The 25,261-nt window shown below is 44.9% G+C and overlaps 1 protein-coding gene across 1 annotated transcript; it reads left to right on the forward strand.

Moving 5' to 3' along the window:
• Positions 1-324: 324 nt before the first annotated feature.
• LOC8029923 (S-adenosylmethionine synthase) lies at positions 325-23,931 on the forward strand. The gene is made up of 9 exons (XM_029992856.3): positions 325-574; positions 2,216-2,293; positions 5,948-6,070; positions 9,037-9,149; positions 10,219-10,362; positions 11,169-11,387; positions 15,932-16,114; positions 20,882-21,015; positions 22,997-23,931. The coding sequence occupies exons 1-9, from the start codon at positions 433-435 to the stop codon at positions 23,097-23,099; spliced, it is 1,239 nt and encodes a 412-aa protein (XP_029848716.1). The 5' UTR covers positions 325-432; the 3' UTR covers positions 23,100-23,931.
• Positions 23,932-25,261: the final 1,330 nt, after the last annotated feature.

The raw sequence follows: 25,261 nt of genomic DNA on the forward strand, positions 1-25,261 counted from the left end.
ATAAATCTTCCGCACATTACATCTGGTAAAGCATGGGCACAATTCTGTCGGAGCGGGGGATGTTATAGCTATGGACATCTCATTTCCGTCGAAGTCGAATGTCAGCGGGAATTAATTTCTCAAATCCGGTGCATCGAGTGCAACGAGCGGATGGAGCTGGGAAAATTACTGCACGATTCAGTCGTCGCAAAAAAATTAATAAATAAATAAAACACATCAAGATCCGAAGGAAATGTCACACCTGTGCGCAGAGTTCATTCATTCTGCTCCGCCCAGTCAAACGTCGCGCCACTCGATGAAAGGAGGAGCTTGGGACCACGTGACTACGAGCGTCACGCTATATAAAGGAGCGTACACCCTCGCTTTCGCCTCTCAAATCCTCAATCGTAGCGTCGGCGCAGGCTTGATACAGGGTCAGGCCTGAGTTCAATCATGGCACTGAACAATAACGTAGGAAACCACGTTATCACCAACGGGGAAGCTGTGCACGACGTTCACGACAACGAAGAACTCAGCGATGATTCATTGGAGACATTTCTGTTCAGTTCGGAGTCGGTCGGCGAGGGACATGCCGGTAAGTTCATTCGCGCTTCCCAACTTCTCGATACCGCTTTCTCGGCTTCCATAACGGGCGCTTCGCTGGTTTTCTTGCCGAAACTCCGGTTTTACTCCGAGGGCACGCTGATCTTTCTCCGGTCTTCCGCTTTCGAGGTACCGGAGCGACTAGGAGGCCGCGCTTTTTCTCAAGCGAGATGCTGAGGACAAATAAAAGTGAGAGTGATACGCTAGCAGCGGTAAAAAGGAGAGAAATAGCGACGTTCTGTTCATCGAGTTCGTGAAAACTGGACTGATTTGGGACTGGCCGGGCAGCGTACACTTCAGAACTGCGCGAGAGGCGGGTGGGCTCGTGAACGCGAAAAAGTAGCACGTTTTCCCAGTGGCGGTCAATCCACGCTGATTAGGGTTAGCGCTCCGCCGCCAGAAGCACGGCGAAACCGCGTTGCAACAGTTTCGCGTGAAACACGCGCTTTATCAAAACCAAAAAAAATGATTAAAAAAAGAAAACGAGCAGGCGCCGTTATCGCTATCGCCGCGGTTCTTCGAGAAGACTGGAACGTAAAAGAGCGAAGAGATCGGCGTTCGTCAGTGCGCTGATGCGCGACTGTTTGATCACGTGGCTGGCTGTAAAACGCATCGATTCCTTTTTGTTTGTTTGTTTCTTTTCTTTCCGATTCGCGCACCCTTGATTTCATCATCTCGAGCGCCTGTTTCACTTCACAGGGTTAATCTGTGGAACAGTGGTCGATTTTGGACGCTTGATCAGAGACTCATCATGCCCCGAAGGATAAAAGGATTTCGCTCCTTCAGTGCGAACAGAGAGCCGTGGAACTTGGTAGATGCCGAAAGATAAGGGTGCTGCGATTGCGCGTGCAATAAAAGCGTCAGCTAACTGCCTCGCGTTTGTTTTTGTCTGTCCTTAAATAAGAGCTTCCTCTCCCTGCGAAACTCACCCCTTAAGTTTTGAAGGTCGGGGAAAACTTTCAACTCGGCATTTTTCCTCGAAGCGGGACCGTCGTCGTGCGTAATCGTTGTCGTACCACATGTGTTTACACAGTAGACCTGTGTCCGAGAAGGCTATACGGAGAAGTAGTAAGGAAGAAGTGTTTGAGGTGATGATTGGGTGTTAAGTTATGGAGTGTTTGGGCAGCATGGAGCCCTCCTAAAGGGTGCCTCCATCTTAGCACAAGAATGAGTAGAGAGAACAGTGTCTTCGTGATAAAATATTTTTTTTTTTTAATGATGAACTTGGCGTTTATAGTGATTGACAGGAATAGACTCAAGGAGTCTATATTTACAGCTTGTTCTGAAGCTGGTGGAAGGCTTGCTTGTTTGCGGATTGTGCTTTACCATATTTAATTTTTTCGTAGTTTGAACTTATTGCTTTGTGGCTGACTGCATTGCTTGCAAAATATGCCAGTCTCAATATGGGGTGCATTTCGCTTTCGAATAGTACCTCTCTCTAGGCCTGCACATTACCCTTTTCTGAATTGCATTTGCACAACTAAGAGAAACTTTATGACCACTATTCGTTAAGACGACATCATTTCACGCAAGCACTTGGTAATACATATATAAATTTGGATGCTGCTTGTTTTGTCATGATGTGAGTGTGACACAGTAGCCTCACTTATGTGTTCTTCCATTTTCTTTGTAGACAAAATGTGTGACCAGATCAGTGACGCCATCCTTGACGCACATCTTAAGCAAGATCCCAATGCCAAAGTAGCATGCGGTAAGACATGCCCCTCTTCTGTCACCAAATAGTATGCCTCTTCACTGAAATTGGCACAGTGCAGATCTCTTGAAAATGTGATAAAAGTTTGAAACTCATGAAAGCATTTCTTTTTATCATTAGCACCCAAGGAAAGATATTCTCGACAGAGGAATGAAGAGCTTGATAGGATTAAACTGGTTGCTCTATAACTTGGGAAGGTGGCTAGAATACATAAAACCATTCATGGAAAATTTGCTCAAAAACAGATCAGCAGCAATCTGTACTTGTCTACTTCTTAAATGAATCTGTTGCATTGTATCCTATTGTTGGAATAGCTTGAGTAGGTTACTCTGTTCTCTGTTGCTTTTAACCATAGAGTGGCCAATAATTCTGCTCTTATTCATTCTTTCGTGGAATGTGAGTGCCATCGTTTCTATATCTTATTTTGTTACAAGAAATAAAGATTTTGGAGTACAGCCACGTAGACATGCTCGAATTGCCAATTTATACCTTGCTGTCCTTGCATTTAACTGAAGAAGCTGGAATAAATATACTGTGTCTGGCAGATAGGGAAGCTCATATTATAAATTTGCTCGTCCTTTCACTGCCTTGAAAGAGTATATTCATTCCATCGTTATCATTTTTGTACACCCTTTAAGGTGTTTTTACTGCTTCATTCTTCCTTTTCTTAGACCTACAAAAGTTTCAGTGGTGCTTTTCTCGGTTCTCATTTCAAAGTAAAGGGTTAATCAAAGGTCAGGGATCCAGGCTCTTGTATCTTGTTAATGAACATGTAACATCTGCTATCCTTAATAAGTGGAGTCCAAAAAATGGAGTGGCAGAACCATGCTTTCTTCAAGAGAAATGCAGCCATATTGGCAGTTTAGATGCAGAATATCTTGAAGTAGAACAAGATCTCTAGTAGTTTCAAGGGCAGTGCCTCTTCTTAACAGTGATATTCAATAACCCTCATATGCCACATTTGTTTCTATGAATTTAAATAGACACCATTGAAATGCGGCAAACCGAGCACACATGATGATAAAGAGCAGGGGTGGTCAGAAGGACATATGCAAAAAGCCATAAAAAAGAAATATTTAAAGTCGGGAGCCACCATAAAATTGTGGAGTGGCTGTTTTTCTATCTATTTTATCTCAATTGGTAACTACAGCAGTCTTTTATTCTATATCTCTTCCCTTTTGATCTTACGGAGGGTACGCCCCCCAGGGAGCCGCGAGCCACATTTGGCCCTGTGAAGAGGTGCTTGTGCTGCAGTTTAGCTACCCTTGGTATAGACTAAACATGAATGTGGTACTTCGATGCCCGTTACCCGTACGGGTTAGCGTCGTATGCCAAATTTACTGCTTCTATTGATGACCCCCGTACCACTATGCAAGCATTTCAGATCATCATGTAAACCACGAGACAAAGAAAATCAAATTAATGGCACAGAATCTCGGTATGCAGGTGAGCTGACCAGGAAACTTCGTAATGTAAACCCTGAGAGAAGAAAGAATCGGACAACCAGCTCGTCTGCATACTTTCTTTTCTTGCAGTTCTGAGCGCAGGTTTCCAAACCTGCAAAAGAGTGGTAAACAACCACCGGACCGCTCATTAGTGCCACGATGCACAGTGTGTGTGTGTACACGTAGTCACTGCAGCTGTTGCGAGCTGGGAGTCTTTATTTGTTTTGTTAGCGGCCGTTTTCAGGGAGACACGGGCTGTGTTCTGTAGAACTATATTGCACAGGTGTGCACCTCGCATCCAGCGGCGTCCGCCAGTGGTTGTTTCTGCGCTCATTCTCGTTTATCAGGTTTCAACGGAAGTTGTAGAGCGAAAATAGAAAGGGTATAGGGGAGGTGATCTGCTACGAGAACTCCAGCCAAACATGGCTTTGCCGTTCAGCTGGCTGAAACTGTGCCAGTTCAGTAGTGATTAAGTTGCCTTCTATATTGCTGGGGTTTTTTTTTTTTTTTTGTTTATGGGGGGTGATATGTTGCCCGCTATGTGATTCTTGTCTCGCATCATTAATGTCGAGGAGACATTTGAATGACAACGGAGGCTTTATTAACACTGACGTTTCAGGAAAAGGCTTTTCTTCAAATGTGTGTACACTACAGTTGCAGAACATTTTTGTATTGGGGTATTAAATACAAAAACCCTGATGCTAAAACTTTTTGCAACTGTAATGGGTACATCTTGGAGAAGGGAAGCCTCCTCCTGAAACGTCTGTGTTATAAAGTCTCTGTTGCTCCTCAAGTGCCTCTCAATGTTTTTAAGTTTCTGTTTAAAATATTTTTAAGTGCATTCACCCGCATAACTACGGAGCTTCAAAAAGGCGTACTCATGTTTCGCACCAAAACACAAAGCAGTTTTGGAATAGCGTTCCTGCCCCATTGCAAAACACAAGAATCTCGCACTTGGAATGCCACTAAGATGCTGCCGCAGCTTTTATAGTGTATACAAAATAAAATCATTAAATAAAATATTTGTTTTTTTCTTTTTTTTAAATTTAGTTTAACAGTTTAGAACTATTGGGAATTGGACGGGAGTGGTCAACTGACAGTGTCCGCCTGCGCCACCTCAGCAAGAGGGGTCTCGCACAGACCTTTGCCGAGTAGCATTTGCCCGTCGAAGCAACAAGTTGCAGGCGATAGTTGAGGCTGTGCTCGCGCAGTAGTGTGGTGCTGCAGTACTTTGGAAACTATGCTAGCATTAGTAACGTGGCATGAGGAAATTAACCTCAAGTAGATTCTGGGAACTTCACTGTCACAGCTCTACTTAAGGCTAATTTTAAAGTGTGGGAATTTACTGTCACAGCAAAGAAAAAGATAAAGGAGCAGAAAACTTTGTGCCAGCACAGTAGGGTAAAAGCAGCGTCTAAAGTAGCATCTTAAAGGGGCCGTGCAACAATATTCAAGTAGAATATTTTTCACTTTACACAAGCTTACTGGCACTAGTGGGACTCAAGGATGCTCACATGCAATGCTACTGGCCAAGAAACTCTTTTGTTGCAGTGTAATTTCAAGTACAAGAGCGAGCAATTTCATTTAATCTCTCCTTCGCGTAACTTGGATGATGTAACTGGGAGATCACAGTATCCTCCAGTGACGATATTTGAATGCGACTCATAAATTGGACTCGAGCAATGCATGGGCACTCGGTTTGGGCTTGTGATAATCAATAGATCGAGAAGTATTCCTGTAGTGGCCCGTGTCCAATCGCTGCTATAACGGCAATAGCCGAACCATAACAATGTCTGAAGCTCAGCGCATGTCCTGTGCCTTGCCAACCCCAGCGCGTGGCTATGATCAACATTGGTAGCATATAATCGGCTCCAGGTCACATGGCCGCTTGTTCTGGCTGCAAAATGAGGCAATAAACGCTGCTCTTTTTTTTTATTTAATTGATTGTGTTGAAAAAATCTGACGGGTGTTTCATAGGTCATTAACATCGGGGATTCATTCTAAGTGGTATTTCCGCGCAGTACAAGAATTGTTGTATCGCTTCTTTTATCATTATCTTATGTGCAACTGCGGTTGAACCCTGCATTTCATGCGCTAATACTGGCCAGATATTGCTATCATAAAGTGCCTCAACAATTGCCCGTAGCAAGAGTAGTCACTCTTATCAGACAGAAATGTTAAACTCGCTTGATTTTTTTCTTTTTAGAAACTGCCACTAAAACTGGAATGATTATGTTGTTTGGGGAGATCACGTCAAACGCCGTGGTGGACTATCAGCGGGTGGCAAGAGACGCAGTGAAGAAAATCGGCTACGACTGCAGCACCAAAGGCAAGATTTGTTTTTGCTACCAGACTGTCTAATATTCTCTCTGCCTCTCTTTCTAATTGCTGACCTGGCCTGTTCCTTGGCTGAGGTCCCACTATACTCTGTTCACCCCTAAGCTGTTAGTGTGGTGGGAGCTGTGCGCCCGCCAATCCACTCAACCGCTTCCCTTTCATCACCTGGCCCGCTCTGTTTGCATAGGTATGGGCGAGAGCTCTATCACGTGGTGAGATAGACGCGCGACGGGTTCAACGAGCACATAGTGTACACTGCACTACTAGCTTAAAGACCAACGACCAGTTCGCACTTTCCACTTTTCCCCTGCTTCCTCATCTCCCCCTTCTACCAAGTCCACCGTTGCCCATTTCCTCCTCCCCCAGGGTGAGGAGGATGCCCTGCCTTGCAGAATCTCATGTCTGGTCATCGGCCTTTGACGGTGAACGGAGTAAATGCTCCTTTCCAGCTTACGTCCGATCACAGTGGACGCTACGAGCCATCCCAGCAAATCCAGCCCTCTGAACATAGCACATGATAGGCTCTCTGCGCATCATTGCGCCCCCTCTCCAAGGTCATGTAACACTCCCATGGCCTTGGATTGGCTTTGATGGCTTGTAGAGCTTTTTTTTTCTCCTAAATAAAATTTAAAAGAAAACATTCTTTTTAAGCTTGAACATTCATTTAATTTATTTATTTTAAATTGGCTTTAAGTCTGCAGCGCTAACGCAGGAGCAGATCAGGGTAACTTTATTAATGCAAAAGCATTAACTGTCTCATGGAGCGAGCCGACGCCATCAGCTTTGAAATGATGCAAAACGGCACCTTAATGAAACCACGTGCAAGGCTGGCCAACGGCACTTTTTACACTTCCGCCCCATTGGCTGGCTCACGTTGACGAGGCTCCCATTGGCCGCTGCGCATCAGTTTGTGTGGTGTCGTCCTGACCGTGTTATCACTGATTACCTTGTTTGTTTGCCTCTTATTGGTTGTACCGCGCGTGGCAATATATACCGCGCATTGAATAAACCAAGCGGTTCATTCTGCTGGGAACTACATTGCCGTATGTTTCTTTCTCGCGCCGCAAGGCACAAAACAGTTTGAACGCGATGGCGCTGCGTGTCCACGAGGCAGTGGCTCCACTGTTCCATGTCCAAGGTCAGCGCGTTGTACACCGCAGGATAAAGAATGGAGCGAAGAGTGGCGTGCATGCTTTCGCATTCACAACTTACAAGAAGTGCTTTGGTGTACCTCAAGCCTTTTTTTTTTTTTTTTTTTGTGTCTTTTAGTTGCTTGGAATCTGCACCTCTTTTCACTAAACATGTGAAAAGGTTGAATTGAATTGGTGTTTTTTGACATGTTAGGCAGCAGTAAGTCACTGTCATTATGTCTACTATTGCCTGCACAATAGAGGGGACACTTGGTTAGTTCAGTGTGGCTCCTAATTTAGATTCTTGAAATGCTCACTTAGAATTTTTGTTTTGTTTTCGGTAGCTATTTTTAAGAAGAATAAAACACCTTTATGGTCATTGTATTAGCGTTGGCACATTTGGTGGTCTGTTGGGAATCGCCAAGTAGTTTAAACAAAACCTTCTCCACTTGAGTCATATTGTGTGAGCACTCGATTTGGGCTCGTGATAATCAATAGCTCGATGAGCATTCATATAGTGGCCTGTGTCCAATCGCTGCAATAACGACAATAGCCGAACCATAGCAATCTCTGTAACTTAGCGTGTGTCATGTGCTTTGCCAACCCCAGCGCATAGCTATGATTAACATTGGCAGCATTTAATCGGCTCCAGATCACGTGGCTCTTTGTTCTGGCTGCTAGTTGAGGGTGTTAACGTTGCTTGATTTTCTTTAATTTTCTTTTGTGACTTCTAGCGTGTAGTGAAAAACAAACTTGTGTTTCATAGGTCATTAACGTGAGGGATTCATTCTTAGCGGTACTTGCGGAGAGTACAGAAATTGTTGTATCGTCCCCCTAATAAGCATTTTAGAATAATGTACATAATTTTAGCACTAAATTTAGCACTTGTATTAGCGCATGCTACGCTAGAGAGTTTTAGAATAGCGTTTCTCTGCCATGGCGCAAAAGCCTAAGCCTCTTGCGTTTGAAGCGCCACCAAGACTTATTAACAATTTTTATTTCACGCACATAGTGCTGTAACTTGAGAAAAAAAAACAATAAGATTTTGGGTCCAGAGTAACATTTTAGATTTGTTTAAATATGAGAATACTACATGAGCGGTCTACCGGTCGTGTTCACTTGCATTGTTTTGGCAAGAGAGCTATAGTGTACTGACTTTCGCCGAAATGTTCAGACGTCACGAGCAGCATATTGCCAGCAATTGTTGCCCACCTTGCTAAGTCTTCCAAACCGTCTGCAACGTATAACTTCCGTGCAATGTCGTCCTCCATTGAAAATCGCAGTCACAAGGATGCCGCCGACGTTGTACTCACAATCGCCACAGCGGCGGCAGCCGCGGTCCTGGAGCTGACATATTCTAGCTCTTGTCATTGCTTCTCTTGGCTTTAGCCAACAAAAACTCGTCACAAATTCTCCTTGGAGGAGTGCAAAGACTCTTCATGTACGCACGGAATTTATAAAAATTGTGCACGCAAAGTGCAAGCCACGGTTAGCGTTTGTCACCTGCAAAGTGGCTATGACGCTATTCTAAAACTCCTCAATGAGAAGTAACACTTGCCCATAAGAAGTGACATTTAGATGCCATATTTTGGCATATTTTTTGTTCGTGAAGAGATATCTTAGATCTAAATTATTACTGAGACATTCAGAAAGGCATGTACTCGCTAGATTTGAGCAAAGTATAAAAATCCACGAGAAGAATTGTTTTTTTCCCCCTCTACTGGGGACACAGTTCCCAAGGCAAATTGAAAGGAGAACAGACTCTCTTTGAGATCAGTCTCCCGTGAGAGAAGAAGGCTAATCTCCCTTTCCCCGGCCTTGTTTCCAGGATTTGACTACAGGACGTGCAACGTGCTCGTAGCCATAGAGCAACAGAGTCCAGAGATCGCCGCCGGAGTGCACCAGCTGAGGCGAGAGGAAGACATCGGAGCCGGAGATCAGGTGAGACGGAGATGGCTCTCGGCATTGGGCACCGTGCGCGTTCGCTTGCTTCGGATCGCTGGCTTCGAGAGTAGTTTTCGGCTGTGCTGAAGATCTCTCCCCGGCCCTGCTTTCTCTACTTCTTTTCATTCGTGTGGCCTAGGTAGGGTTGCTAACGCTCTGACAGGGTCTGAACGTCTGGGAGGTCTTTTGGTTGTTCTGCCTTAGCGCTATGACGTCTCGTGAACTTTGAGTGTGCATGCTCAGCCGGAGCATTAAGGATAGCGTGCACGCTTGAATCTGGGCATCTGAAGGAGGTGCCTTGCACTTCTTGCCCTGCCGGTGACTGCAGCGAAAATAGAAGACTCTCCTTCTTTCTGGTTGCGCATTATTTCTTCCGTGGCGCGGTCTTTGACATATCTATTACTGAAGTGGGAAGTTTCATGATCCAGCATTGGCTTGGTAGTGCCTACTTTGAGTAAAACTTGTAAGAAACACTTTGGGGAGAAGCAGTAAAACTTTGGATCCTACTCCGTGTAAATGCCGTTTTGCTTGGAAGTGCTTTTTCACTTTGACATTGAAAATAGATCCATATGTATGTTTCTGATTTTACTTCCAACTTTTAATTGAGGCACATTGTTGCTTCAATTTTTTTTGCAAAACGAATGCACTGCTTAGGTGCATCTACACGATAAATTAGTGTGCAAACATTAGAGAGAACAAGTTTTTTTAAAGAATATATGTTCGGGTTCACTCCATTTTTACCAAGTCACGTCGTGCCACTAAATTTATGAAATGTCTTCATCGGGCATCGTGCACTTATTGCCGTACGGTGCCTCTTTCTATGGAAATGAAAGAGTGCCATAGAAGATAATACAAATAACACGGGCTCGAACAAGTGCCGCCTGTATTGTCTTCTATGTTCCTCATTCGTTCGTATATTCTTAGTCACGAACGCAGTCGACCGTACGAAAACCTGTCTACATTTTGCTGTCCGTAAACCATAGTATTTTTTCGGTGTTTAGTATGTTTCCAGCTCGCCGCTTTTTAACGGGTGGCTCTCATTTGCCCGGTGTGACTCTGGTTGCAGGGCCTGATGTTTGGCTATGCCACGGACGAGACCGAGGAGTGCATGCCCCTCACGGTGGTGCTTGCCCACAAGCTGAACAGGCAGCTGGCAGATCTGCGCAGAGATGGCACATTCCCCTGGGCGGGCCCCGACTCCAAAACTCAGGTGAGGAATGTCTCGGTTCGTGCAGGCCATTGTGTGGGAATTGGACAGCTTTGTTTGAACACGAGGTACAAGAACAAGATGTGCTTCGGGAACTTCTGTCGAACCCTGAGGTCTCGTTTTGGAAAAAATAGACGATTGGATTGGATTCTTTGGCTTCCCATTTGTAGTGAGTGATCGCGGAACTTTGAATTCTGGATCTAGCTGGTGGTCGCGTATGCCACTTCCCCTTCCGCCATCTCTTCTGTCTGTGTCTGCCATGGAGGTAGGAAGCTTCTGGATGTGACATCACGCCACCAGAAGTGAAGCCAGAAGTGCGAAGGGACATGCCCCCAATGATGACCGAAACCAAGAGACTCTATTCGACAATAAGGAGAGCCGACTTGATGCCTCCAAGAGTGACCAAAACAGCTGTTGGCAAACTAAATGAGCAGCACTCTTTGGCTACGGAAGCAGGGTCCGGGTTTTCAGAGGCCCTGCCATGCATGCACGCTCGTGTAGTGCGAGCGTTGTGTAGGGCAACAGGCTTGTAGGTTTGGCTGTGCTTACTGTGAAACAAACTGCAGTTCAACTTCATGAGAAGGACTGGATGGGGGATAAGAAGCAATAATATGAATGCTCTGGATATACAGCAACATGTTTAAACAGAATTATCGCTATCCGCTTGTGAATGAACACGGAGCGGTGGTGAAAGCGTGGAACGACTGTAGGGAACTTGTCTGCGGCACACTTCGAGGGGATGTGCACGTTTCTTCTCTGCCGAAGTGCCTTTGCCAAGTCCCGGAACCCCTTGTGCGTGTGTGACGCAGGTGACGTGCGAGTACTACTTTGACCACGGCAAGGCGGTGCCTATCCGGGTGCACACGGTGGTGGTGTCGACCCAGCACTCTGAGGACATCTCCCTGGAGGACCTCCGCCGGGAGGTCATGGAGAAGGTCATCAAGGCCGTCATCCCCGCAAAGTACCTGGACCGACGAACAGTGTACCACATCAACCCCTGTGGGAAGTTTGTCCAGGCAGGACCCATGGTGAGCAAGGCCCCCCTCTTTTTTCGTCCCAGTGTTTGAGGGGCTTTAGACAGTCGTTCGCTACTGATACACATAGCCATTGAATGCCTCAGTTATATAGTGTTGTCTTTAAGAATGTAGTGTGACACAAGGTGTAGCACCTAGGAACAAGAAATGAAACAAGCACAGGGACATAGTATTCGCAACTTCAACGCCCTATAGGTGGTGGGGCGGTAGTTCCAAGATGGCGGAAGAGACGGGGATAGATTCTCAAGGGTATCCCATGCGCCTGCTCGCTGGCGCTGTTCAGTACGCTAAAAATGATTAATTTGTCTAAAAGTGCAAAGCGGTTAGGGGGGGATCATGTTACAGGTGACAGAGATGCTGATGAACGTTAGGAAAACGAGCATGCTGCTGTTAAAAAGTTGTAGAAACCTCAACTTGTGAAGATTTGTGGTGAGCGAGCGCGTTTTAGGCTCCAGCCATGTTACTGTTTGTGGCAGAATATTTTTGAGGGTGATGAAGATATTTTTGCACATCGTCTGGCTATTAGAGCTCTAAAAAGAGAGCCGCGAACTGTGACCGTCAAGCTTCGGAAGAGCACAGTGATGTGATTGCTGCGCCAATTGCGCCAAACTGCGCCAAGGGACTAACCCTGCTACATCCTGCTACATTTTGCCAAAAAATGGGTGATCTACGCCAAGCCTGCGCCAAAAGACTAATTTTGGTCGTCTTTCAAAACCGAAACTAAACTGACTACCGTAATTGAGCATGCATGAGCTAAGTAGCGCAAGCGGCCGCCCAACAAAAAGTACCCTGTATCAATGGTCCATCCGGTCTTGCATAGTTTTTCCCGCCACCTCTCGTTTCACGCTCCAGTCGTTCATATGTCTCGTCTCGCGTCTTTTTAAAAAAAGGTTTTTCAACAATAGGCGCGGGCATGTGTTGACGCTTGAGTGCTTCAGTCGCTGTACAAAGCGCTCCAAGCACTTTTTGACCCTGACTCGCGATGTCTTGTTTTGACCTGACTCTCTCAGGTTCTTTTTTCTGTGTGTCTATCTTATACCTCACCTGCCGGCCTGGCAAGCACGTGCCGCTGGACTGTTTTTTGTCGTATGCTGGGCAATTACATTTTGCATACAATTTTGGGAACCACTTGGTGACGAAGCGGAGTGGCATGGTGTCTGTTTCGATCGAACAGCCATCTCCGCTCACGCGACGAAGCACGTGCAAATGCAAGCCTGCCGAAGTTGCCCTCATGTGCATGCGAACATGACTGCACGACAGAGGCACCAGCTGGGACGCTTGCAACCCAATGTTTTACATTTGCTTACTTTTGACGAAAATCTGGCACTTCGGGAACCAGTAAAACGGTGCAAGCGGTTTTTCAAAATTGCTCGGCAACGCCCACAGCACTGTTCACTTGTAAGATGTATCAATGTCTCTTTGGAGACGTTGAAAGTGGAAATTCATTACTAGCCAAAGGCAATGCGAGGCTTGCAGCAGCCTTGAAGAAAGTTTAGAAAAGCAAAACGAAAAGCACTTGCTAGTCTTAATGCACATTTGTCTTGAGTACAATTTCGCATTGCACTGCAGTAGTTGCGTGTTTCATCAGTCGGAGACAGCTTCCATTTATTATATTATATAACTACGGTAGTCAACCTAATGCTGTGATATTTACTAATAAGCTGGTCATTTTCAAATAAATTTTATTATCTGCAATTCGGTTCTTATTTATCTTTAAGGGGGGACACTGGCTAGAGGTCGAACTTTTGAACTACTCGAGAGATCGGAATGAAATTTGCAGGGAAGATTTAGCTTCAGATGTAGGTGTACTGTGCAAACTTTCAGCTCTCTAGGGCAAATTTACATAGCTGCATAAGGTGATGTGTCACTCTTCGTTAAGAAATCTATGATATGCAAATGAAGCTATTAAGCACCGTTTTGACTGGTTGAATATAAAGTAAGGAATATGGGACCTCGGGCTATCTAGTTTTAATAACTTAAATGTAAAAATTTTAGGAAAAGTTGTTACCTCAAACTATGAGATGCATATCTGTTCTATGTCAATTTTTGAAAACTTAGTTTTTTATCACTGAGGACTTCAACTTAAAACCAAATAAAGTAGATAGCCCGATTCCCCAGTAAATTTCAGTTCAGAAACATGTTGATTGTGGTATTAGAATACTTTCACCTTCGAACAAAAGATTCCTTCGTATGAAATTTGCAGCAAAAAGTGGAACTGAGAAAAATGCATTCAAACATTGAACTCCTTTACTTTGTTACTGCCTCACAATGTGTTGAAAATATTTTATATCAATGTAAATATTTGGCATATGGTTATCAAATTTGGTGTAAGGGTGTATAATTAGTTTCTAAAACTAAACACATCAAAATTGAAAAATGAATTTTTTCAAAAAAATTTAAAATTTAGGCCCATGTCCCCCCTTAACGGTACATATATATGCATATTTTAACTGAAGCATTGCAAAATGTGTCATGTCATTGGCATTTCAGTTACGTGTTGAAAGATTCCCAGGTGGTCGAACTTGACCATAATTTGTTTATTGCGACGAGCGAAGTGTCCTTCGTTCGTCCAGCACTTAAAAGGAATATGTTTATTTTTCTAAGGATATCTGCTCCAAAAGCCACTTTTTCTGCTCCGAAACACTCTTTTGGCTGCTCCAAAAGCAACTTTTGCTGCTCCAAAACACTGTTTTGGCTGCTCCAAAGGCCACTTTTGCTGCTCTAAAACACCGTTTTGGCTGCTCCAAAAGGTGCTCCAAAACGGCTTAGGCCGTTTTGGAGCACCTTTAGGCGTTGCCGTGCTCATCACTCTAAAAAAAAAAAAAAAAAAAAAAAAAAAAAAAAAAAAATTGTTGTAGTCTTTACACTTCTTGTCACATATATGACACTCCAAATCTTCAGTTCGCCGTGCAGCCCACTGACGTCAAACTGACGGCCCCAACTTTTACGAGAGGCTTGATGACGGCGCAGTATAAGATATTAAACAGCTAAAGTGTGCATCATAAAGTACAGGAAAAAAAAACAAAAAACACCAACGTTTCGCAGTGAAGCCAAGAAAACCCCGATTATTTTTTTTATTTTTACAGCCATTTACATTTACTTAAACTATTTTAATAAGTTGTACAACTCGGCTATCAAGCCGCTCGTGAAAGTTGGTAGCGCCGGTTGAACGTCAGTGCGCTGTACGTCCAACTGAAGTTTAGGGGTGCCGTACGCTTTGCAAAAACTGCCTATTAACATAATTGGCGTGTTTAGGGTCTTTATTTATTGCTCTATTAAAAATGGATATTTTAATATACCGTACATTTCTTGTACAGTGTTATTTGCTACATTGCGGTCCCTTTGGCCAAAACTCGCATTCTAAGCTCTCGTCACGAACGGCTGGCTAACACAGATGCGCTTAAATTGCCTCGAGCATTTCTTTTTTTTTCTTTATAATTACCTGAAAGCAAGTACGGGTATTCCGTATTTTTAAAGTGCTTGGAATAAATCGTCTTGTTCCTTGTAACGACCTTAAAACGCGAACCAATTCCCGATTTATACTGCTCGACATACCGTTGCGCGACGAGTTTTTTCCTACTTATGCCAAAGAATAGACATTCCGTAGACCGTACTATAGAGCTCTACATTAATAGCGGGAGCTTTTGCCGACGTCACGTTGAGCACAGATTGAGCTGGCGGCCATGCACAAGACCAGAAATCCGCAGTGTATGCGATCCACGAAAAGTCCCTAATGAAATTAGACATCCCGGTCCTTCGTGCAAGGCAGTTGCAAGGCGGAGCACAAGAATTCTTTTTTTAACGCGCTCACTTTTTTTCGTTAAAACGGGTTCATGCATCAAGGCTCCCTGCCATCGTTTCCGCGCCGCCGCCGCTGCTGCCGTCCCCGCTCCTCTGGTTCTCCGTTCGTCCGCGGGAGGGCGAGCGGCGCGCTGGACTTGCGAATAGCAACTATACTCCGTGTCACTAGTTGCGTGCAGTACAAGTGAAGGCAACACCAAACGAGGTAGACTGGGGAGGATGAAAGAAACCTCCTCTCCTCTCTAATGCTTCTAGTGCCCTCCATTTCTTTCCTTGCCCTTCTCTCATATCCCACCTTCCTAGTGCTTGCCCTTTCTGTCTTTGCTTAGCGTTGTCTTCACCGGCGCTGCGCGCAACTAGTGACACGTAGTATAGTTCTTGAGTCTCCTCTCGTCTTTGCTCTATTGCAGTGTGTGTGAAACGTCTCGATTTAGGGCCAGACTTTTTTTAAAGGATAGGCAGAGTCTTTGTTTATAAATACATATACTCTTACTGTTTCAATTCCACCAAAATTGATCAAAACAAAACAAAAAAAAAAAAGACATTGCCATTGGGGAAGTCCCCGTCCAGCCCCCATCAAGTTTAGCATTACACCCGACGCTTTAGCATCAAGTCAAAAGTGTAACGAATGCCGTCTACCCTCTGTCCCGACTTCTGCATTTCCAACTTTTGTTGAAGGTTCTCTCCGGTTGGTCGCCCCGTTGTTTGACTCTCCTTCGTTCTCGTTGCCCACCCAGGGAGACGCGGGCCTGACGGGGCGCAAGATCATTGTGGACACGTACGGCGGCTGGGGGGCCCACGGGGGTGGCGCCTTCTCAGGCAAGGACCCGACCAAGGTGGACCGGTCTGCCGCATACGCCGCCCGCTGGGTCGCCAAGTCCCTCGTCAAGGGTGGCATCTGCAAGCGCTGCCTCGTCCAGGTGCGGGGCCGTCCTTTCCTATTCTCGTCTCGTTCTCGAGCGGCGGAAGGTCGGGTCGTGGTGCCTGGAAAGTGTCTCCGATGCGTAGTTGGGCTGCAGTGCAGTCTGGCGTTTCCGTTTCTCGTTGGTGACAGAAGAATGTGTGGGGTGAGAAGGATTGCCTTTGCGTGTCTGCCGAGTTGGGAGTACACTGAAATTGTTCACCTCCTTCTAAGGTTGGCTGCGACCTTGCACAGCTTCGCAATGTCTATTGACATTGCTGACTTGGTGTTTATTTTGCCGGCTTCGGCGACGCAGTGACATTTTTGAGCCTCGTGACATTGCCGACTTATTGTTTTGAGGCTATGTAGAGATGGGCTAAGAAGTGGGTATAAACTTACAGGGCTGTCTTAGGTGACTTTTGTTTAGAATGGATGTAGGTGGTCGCTCGCTTATAAAATTGAAATAATGTGACCAAGCAGTCTAACCCGGCTGCTGCTGAGGTGCAACTTCTGGCCATAGAATTCTTGTATGCTTCTTGTTATATTGATTTGCACGGTATTGTTAGGCCTCTGTGTGTCTGTATAAATCAGGGTCGATATCGTATGTTCTAGAAAGGGAGGTTCCATACTGTTTAGTCTTAAGCATAAAACAAATTTGCTTCGCTTATTTGTCGTAATGCCTCGCGCGTCGCTGGGCGAGCGCGTACGTGGCCGAATGGTACCGTGGTTGGCTATCGCGCAGAGAATCTGGGTTCGATTCCAGGGAGCGGAATGTTCTTCTATTCATTCTTTCTACCTTTTGTTCTTGCAAATTGGAGAACTTTCTCGTCTGATTGGGTTACGAATGTTCTACGCGCCGAATGTTGTAGGCCGAACGTTCCAGAAGCCCATGGGGCTACCAAAGGTGCTCAGTGGCAAGCCAGAGTCAGTCTCACCCCCGGCATTCAATCATGCTGTCACGTCGACTTCGATGCCCGCAACGGTCTGTTGCTATCTTCCGTTTTCTTTTTGTTTTGGGCACAAGTACACCCCATTAAACGTTTCAGTTTCCTCAGTTATTCTTTGTTTCGTCACCTCGTCATTTGTGACATTATTATGCTTGTTTTTCTTATTAGCTTGTGTCACGAGATGCTTTGCACACGAGGGAAAATAAGTGCTTCTGATTGTCAACTACTCGGAAAAAGTCCTACGCAACTACAGACAAATATTTTTGGGGGCGATTTCATGGCCTTAGTTACCGTATTTGCACGAATATAACACGACCACGAATATAACGCGAGGGCAGGTTTTGATGCCCTCAAAAAGAAAAAAAAAATATTATTACTATTATAACGCGAACCGAGGCCGCGTCCATTTCCCGCACTCGGGGGCATAGCAGATGCGAAAAGTCAATGGAAATAGAAGAAATATCAGTTTATGTTTTGACTACACTCATCCTCACAGTTCAGGTCCTTCCGTTTACAATCCACTTGGCCACTACGCAGATAAGCAGCAGCACAGCACGGCACCTGCTTGTCTGTTAGTTCTCTTTTCTTGCGAGCTCCTCGGCAGCCCACAATCCAAACAAGGCACGAAGCAGAAGCACCAACACACAAACACCAGATCATTCTGGAGCAGAAACTAAACAATGTGCAGGCAGAAAAAAAAGACTACTGAATCTGATACACGATCACACTTCTCCTTCTGGTCCCTCTGCATAAACAAATGCCTCGTGTTCCACGATTGCGTAAACGCGGTTGGTGGTCTTGGCTTGGCTTGTGTTGACTTGACTCGGCCCGGCTTGGCTTGGCTTGGCTCGAATTGGCCAGTGCCCGCATGACGCACGCGCGCGCGCGCCGAGTTTCTGCGGCGTGCGCGCGTTGTACAAACACAAAAGCGATAAAAATGCTTTTTTATGTTTTCTATTCTCCCCTTCACGTGGCCCAATAGCTAATAAATTCCCTTCCACACCCCCACTTCTTTTCCCACCGGATATTTTGCATTGAGCCGGAGGGATGTCTTTCTCCTCTGGCTTTCTCCAGACTCGCGCGCCTCGTGGCTGAACTCGATTCCGAATATAACGCGAGGTGCGTTTTGGAGCACGTAATTTCGAAAAAAAACTCTCGTTATATTCGTGCAAATACGGTATTAGAGCTACGCAGTCTATTTCTGAATTTCGTTCAGCATAGCTTTCTCTAATCTTTTTTGCTGGGTCTCTAAGGTGAGCCTCGATATAATTCACATTTTTCGTTTCTGATAGGTGCTAACGAACATGGTTGTGCAGGCGCGGGAGGCACATGCATCGAGCGAGTGTTGCGCCCTCATTTGCTTCCAAGGGCTAGTGCACCTTGTGCTTTGACACATTGGTTGCTACTTACGAAGGCCGGTTCGCACATTTGCATTTGACTGTAAACGTGTGCGTCGCAATTTTTTGTGACCACTTGTGAGATCACATGTACGCACCATCTACGAGAAACGGTCGCTTCTAACGTCGTCAGAAAACATCTCAAGCCCATTGTGAAAGAATGACACAAAAAAACAAGGAGGTGAACGCAGACTAGTAATGTTCCAGGGCCACCAGATAGATGGCACCGGCGTGGCTTCTCGTCGTAAGCGAGATCGCAACGCGCTCAGCCACAGTCAAATGAAAGCGTGTGATTTAGCCTCTAGACAGACACGAACGCGTCGAGAGGCTCTGGGTAAACCCACTGACATTTGGGGTTTACAAATATCTGAGCCCTCGTTTTGTGCGGCCTCGTGCAGTGATGTGATTGCTGCGCCAATTGCACCAAACTGCGCCAAGGGCCTAACCCTGCTACATCCTGCTACATTCCGCCGAAATATGGGTAATCTGCGCCAAGCCTGCGCCAAAGGACCAATTTCGGTCGCCTTTCAAAACCGAAACTAAACTGAGTACCGTAATTGAGCATGCGTGAGCTAGGTGGCGCAAGCGACCGCCCGACAGAAAGTATGCTGCACCAATCGTCCATCCGGTCTCGCATGGTTTTTCCCGCCGTTCCTCATTTCGCGCTCTCGTGGGTCTCGTCTCGCATCCTCTTGAAATATTTTAACGATAGATGCAGGCGTATATGGACGCCCCAACGCTAGCTTGCCGGGTACCAGCCATGCCGTCATGTTGTAAAACGAAACCACGTTTTTGCGCATTGGGAGTTACTTGTGATCTGAAGCACTCGCTTCTGAAAGAAACGGCCGTGGCACAACTATTTTTGGTCTCTGCCTACCAGTCACCGTGGTTATGACGTCGGGTGTTCCCGTCCACACATTGCTGCAGATATGGCGCTTTCAAAATGAAACGTAAGGACCGCTGCAGGATAATCAGCAATCCTGTCCTTGTTTAAATAAACGCTACTACAAAAATCCCTTTAGCTCGAAGACTGTTGTGTCGAAGTACTGTTTACCTAGGTTTCTCTCGGTGGGATTTCTTTTGAGAGGGACCCCGGTACGTGAAAACTCTGTCGCAAAAGAAAGTTTAAGACAAGTTAGCTAAAGCAAAAAAAAAGCAATGTCTGCACGCTGAACCCGCACAGCGCGCTTGTTTATCTTGAGTTCAGTTGTTGCACAAAGCGCTCCAAGAACTTTTTGACCCTGACTCGCGATGTCTTGCATTGATGCGCTCATGTTTCTTTTGTTTTTTTATTAGCTTTATTGTCCTTGTTTTGTTTGCGCTTTTTAACCCTTTAAATTAGCTTGTGCCTCGCATACTGGCCTTGCAAGCACGCGCCGCTGGACTGTTTTTCTTTTTTTTTTTATGCTGGATTGTTACATTTTGCATACAATTTTGGGGACCAGATGGCGACTGAGCGGAGTGGCAGAGTTTCGGTTTCGATCGAACAGCAGTCTCCGTTTGCATAACGAAGCGCGTGCAACTGCAAGCTGTCGAAGTTGCCCTCACGTGCATGCGAACATGATTGCACGACAGAGGCACCAGCCGGGACGCTTGCAATCCATTGCTTTACATTTGCTTGTTTCTGACGAAACTCTGGCATGTCGGGAACCAGTAAAACGGTGTGTGACGTTTTGAAATTGCTCGGCAAGGCCTACAGCACTGTACACTTGTGGGATGTCTCAACGTCTCTTTGGAGACATTGAAAGTGGACATTCATTACTTGCCCAAAGCTAAGCGAGGCTTGCAGCAGCCTTGCAGAAAGTTTCAACAAGCAAAAGGAAAAGCACCCACCAGTCGTACTGCACCTTTTTCATGTGTACAGTTTCGTATTGTATTGCAGTAGTTACGTGTTTCATCAGTTGGATACTGCTTCAATTTATTATATAATTAGTGAAGTTTATGCTTTCATATTTACTGCTAAGCTGGTCATTTTCAAATAAATTTAATATGTGCAATTTGGTTCTTATTTATCTATAGTGGCCACATATATATATGTCATTTAACTGAAGCATCGCAAAATATGTTGTGTCATTGACATTTCAGTTAACAACTTGAAAGACTCCCAGGTCGTCTAACTTGACCATAATTTGCTTATTGTGGCGACCAAAGAGCCCTTCCTTTGTCCAGCACTTAAAATAAATATTTTTTATTTGTATTAAAATATCTGCTCCAAAAGCCACTTTTTGCTGCTTTGAAACACTGTTTTGGCTGCTCCAAAAGCCACTTTTGCTGCTCCAAAACACTGTCTTGGCTGCTCCAAAGGCCATTTTTGCTGCTCCAAAACACTATTGTGGCTGCTCCAAAAGGTGCTCCAAAACGGCTTAGGCCAATCACATCACTGCTCGTGTGGCGGCGTGCCGACCGACGATGGTGGCGATGACTGGACTTGTTTCCTCGCAGGTCTCGTACGCCATCGGCATAGCAGAGCCCCTGTCCATCACGGTGCTGCCTTACGGCACTTCGAAGTACTCTCAGAAGGAACTCCTCAACATAGTCAAGAAAAACTTTGATCTGCGACCAGGAGTCATCATCCGGTGAGTGGGGTTCAAGCTTGACAATAAAACTGCGGTTGAACACCATCGACGCGTTTTCCAGGGGACTGGAGTAAAACTTTACGATATATAATAAACGACTTTAAGGGGAGACTGGCAAAATTTCTATGGTCTCCAGTTTGCCTCAAAATTTATTCAATGCATTAATAGACACATCTGAACTAGTAACCCATATTACGAGTCGCAGTAATGTTGTCTCTTTTTTTTTGCAAGGCTATTAAATTTTTAGGTTTTGTCCGAGAGGCTGAAAGGCTCTACAGGCAACGCTCGAAACATGACGCCAAATTTGCAATTGAGGCCTGTGTAGCTTGTTCTCGGCGGGTAGCAAGAAGTTTGACGGTACGAAATGAATGCTTAGAAAACTCACACCAGCAAAACTTTAAAAAAAAAAAAGAAAAAAAAAAAGGTCGATTTTTTTTTTTTTTTTTTTTTTACATTGTGCAAAGAAATGAAAGCAATAGCTGTAGCACAGTCACGCAACGCGGGTGGAATGGTACTTTCACGTATCGAGGACGGTGGTGTGACGTGGTTAATCCTAATGGCCGTCGTGGTAGGCGTCGTGGATGCCACTGGTGACAACCACCAGTGCTTGGTGATATGCGAAGTAAGTGGGTAAGCGCAATGGAAGTTTCTGAAACCATCAAACATTGCGCGTAGCAACTGGATACTGCCAAAGTGGGATTCTGTGCAGTGCGAGTAATGTTTGGAAACAAGTGTTCAGGCAGACGACAGGAAGACCCTCCCTTTCTCGCGTTGTTACTAGCAAGATTCCGGGGCTCCCCCGTCTTCTTTTTCCGACCGAACGACCCGACTTCCCTCTCCTCACGTCGAGGGGAGAGAAGGGTTTTTCCAAAGCAGTGGCGACAGCCCACGAGCTCGAAATCTCGGCAAAGTGTCTTTTGTAAAGCTGTCACCTTAAAAAACAAAACTAACAAAATATTGTACTTTATAGATTGCCTGCTTGACTTGGAAGTTATACGACAGGCCACATTACCCTGCTGGACTGTGCGGGAAAACTCAAATGTCGGCTTTGGCAGTGCCTTTGTAGCATTGCGGGTATACATTTTCGGTACACCCGGGCATTCCAAAGTGCCCGAGCTCCGCTTCCAATATTGGTTTGCATTTTTTTTTTCCTTTGCCATACCAAACCAGGAATGTCGGTCTATAAGAGAGAGCAAAATTTCCAAGCCCACCGAGCCCACCCAGATGCACCCCCCGCGTCAAAACACGAGCGCTTGCCGGGGGAAGAGAAGGAGAGGTTAGCATTCTGCTGGGAAAGCCCGAATTCCTTTCGAGACTCGTTCGTAATAAAGAAGTCTGATGCAGCAAATCGGAAGTTGTTCGGAAATCTATAGGAGCCTAATGGGACCAGCGTTGGTAGCATGACATTAAAAGAAACACATAGACTGGGAACATGTCAGTTAGGGTCTACTGCTGTTCTAATATGCAATGCTGTTCAGTTTCTTCCAGCTTCGAGAGACTTGTGGGTCATTGTGTAGGTTGATGTAATTGCTAGTGTTTTCTGATGATGCCCACCAAGTTTTAAACTAAAACCATACCTTTATTTTTGCTAACTAAAAATTTGTTTTTTCAGCTAATTATTTCAAACTCTAAGCATGCTCTAAACGACCAGTATGGCATCATTCTTTCTTTGTATTGTACTCTGCGTAGTGTTTACAAGAAAATTTTGACCTGCATTTCGTGAACACCCCATATATTTTTTCGGAACACGAGGGAAGTCTTCAACCACATGCGTCTTTCATGTGCATATATCTATCTTACCACTCAGTGGCTTTTGTCCATTTTACTTCATTCACATAAGTGTCATTAACTGAAATTTTTCATAGAAATCAGATCTCATAGAAATTGCTTGAGTTGTAGCTAAATCATGTAAGCCGGAAAACTCAATATGAACAGCGTGACCGGCCACTCACGTCAACTTAGCGACCGTTTTCTTTTGCAGGGACTTGTGCCTCAAGAACCCAATCTACCAGAGCACGAGTGCTTACGGACACTTCGGACGTAAAGAATTCCCGTGGGAAGTCCCCAAGCCATTGGTTCTTTAACGTTGTTTTCTCCTTCATACGTGTACATTGTGGGTGTGGCAGCCACGCTGCGCGCCGTGACGGCACGGCATCCATTGACACAATGAAATTGCAAATTGAAACGACGTCCGCACGTTTTCCAAAGGATGGCTGGCCCTCCCCCCTCCCTTTCTTCCCCTTTTCTTTCAATCCAAGCTCCATAAACAGGCAGATGTGTGTGGGTATTGGCCAGATTTTGAAATGAATTGTGCACGGTTGTGAATGACTCTGCCACATGTAACCAAGACTAAACGTTTTCAACAGATTACATAATTTTGCATTGAGGATTCTGCTACCCGCTCTGCCACAACTGCCCTTTGGCCGAAGTGTGACAACCCTTTGTTCGAAGTGGGACAGCCTTTCGGCCGAAGTGTGACAGCAGCTGGTTTGGTGGATTTGACTTGGGGTTTCCCCGGGAGTCTTTTTCCATGTGATCCTTTATAGAAATTTTGTTTATTTGCGAGTGTCTCGTTATATATATAGGTTGAACTCTGTACTTGCACGTGTGGGGGTGTTCTGAGCTTGCCATTAATTATTGAAATTGGCATTCCTACAATATTGTGTAATGGAAGATGGGACTTGAGCTAGTTTGGTTTTCTGGTCAGTATTTAAACTTCACAAGTTGCTTTTAACCTGTTTTGTTTAAAAAAAAATATAAGGCAGTGTGCGACGCTTTGGCCACCTTGGCGGTTATTAGTCCTTGCCTTTGCTTGAATTTTTTTTTCTCCACGGATCATTTCATTGTTTTTTTATGAAATTACAATCTTATTTTAAATGCTGAGTTCTCCCGTTAATAAAACAATTTCTGGGGAAACCTGCCTTGTGTTCACTTTTCTGGGGAATCAGTAAAGCATTGTAGGCTGGTAGTCACACTCTTGCATATGTCTTCAAGATTTCTCTGTTGCCTATCTTGATACGCTCCTTTCATTTACTGGTTATCCTTTTTTGTGCATTCCAGAGTTCAAAATTATAATGCCTCTTGCAGCATTCCTGTTTAGTTGGCTAGACTTTGTGGTTCAGATTTAAGCCTTCTGTCGTCTTTGTAACCTTGACACAGGTCGTGTGCAATACCGGGAACACCTGGAGGTGGGTTGCATAGTCTATTAATTTCCGACCTTTGCATAGTTTTTCTTTTATAGCTAACGGATTGAGGTTTAACAAAATCTGGTAGATATCTATGTATGTGGGAACTGGGTCATTGGTGCATGGAACAGTACGGGCTGGGGCTTCATTTTGTCAGAAACTAAAGTTGAAGTTGGAGTCTAAGATGATGCAGCAACACAAGAATTCAAAAAGCTTTATTAAGAAGCATTCCAAGCATGCTGCAGAAGCAATGAAATTCAATTTACATGAAAGAAGTGTGTCCCTGTTGTGAGGCACTGCTTGAATTCATTTATTCAGTTCTGTGGTGCAACAGCAAATGGGACTAGAGTTTGCCCATTAAACAATGGCCTGGCATTGCTGAACTGCATGTGAACCCCCCAAAAATGCAGGAAAAAGAGTGAATGCACTTGCAATGTTTAATTGGATTGGCACACTTGCACATTTGTTGCATGTCATTTCAATGAAGTCCTTTGCAGGGGTAAATGTGCATTTAAAAGGAACAATGATTTTATTTTGCAATTTATGCTGCAGAAAGAGCTAATAAAATGGATACTATCGTATACCACTTGCTGAACCTTTGTCAAATATTCCAGAAAGGGAAGGGAAGCAAGCAGGTGACTGGTTTAAGTCGCATGCTTTTAAACTGGAAATGGCACAAAACTTCAATAGACCCTTTGAAAGGTGCGTGCCATCCAGTAGCTGCTGTGTCGGTGATTTGAGCCTGCTATAGTTTGATCACATAATCTAAGCGTGTGTTGGACACTGATTGTATCGGTGTTCGGTTTGAACTCTGCTTGGCTCATTTTTTATCTTGTCTCGGGGTTTAGGTTATTATGTTTCTTAACCAGCATACTTCCGCTCCTTGCTCATTGAGACGTTAGTGTGTTTTCCTTATTTCATCTGCGGTCTTCGATTTCAGAAAGCTCGGCAAAACTTTGGCCCATCACTAATTATGATCATTGACGATGCTGTTTTAGTGTTGCACTAAATTGTAGCAAAAAAAAAAAGCTTGAGGCACACATATGCACTTCTTGCGAGTT

This window comes from Ixodes scapularis, unplaced genomic scaffold, assembly GCF_016920785.2.
Source record: "Ixodes scapularis isolate PalLabHiFi unplaced genomic scaffold, ASM1692078v2 PGA_scaffold3__209_contigs__length_174095766, whole genome shotgun sequence".
Taxonomy (NCBI): Eukaryota; Metazoa; Arthropoda; class Arachnida; order Ixodida; family Ixodidae; genus Ixodes; species Ixodes scapularis.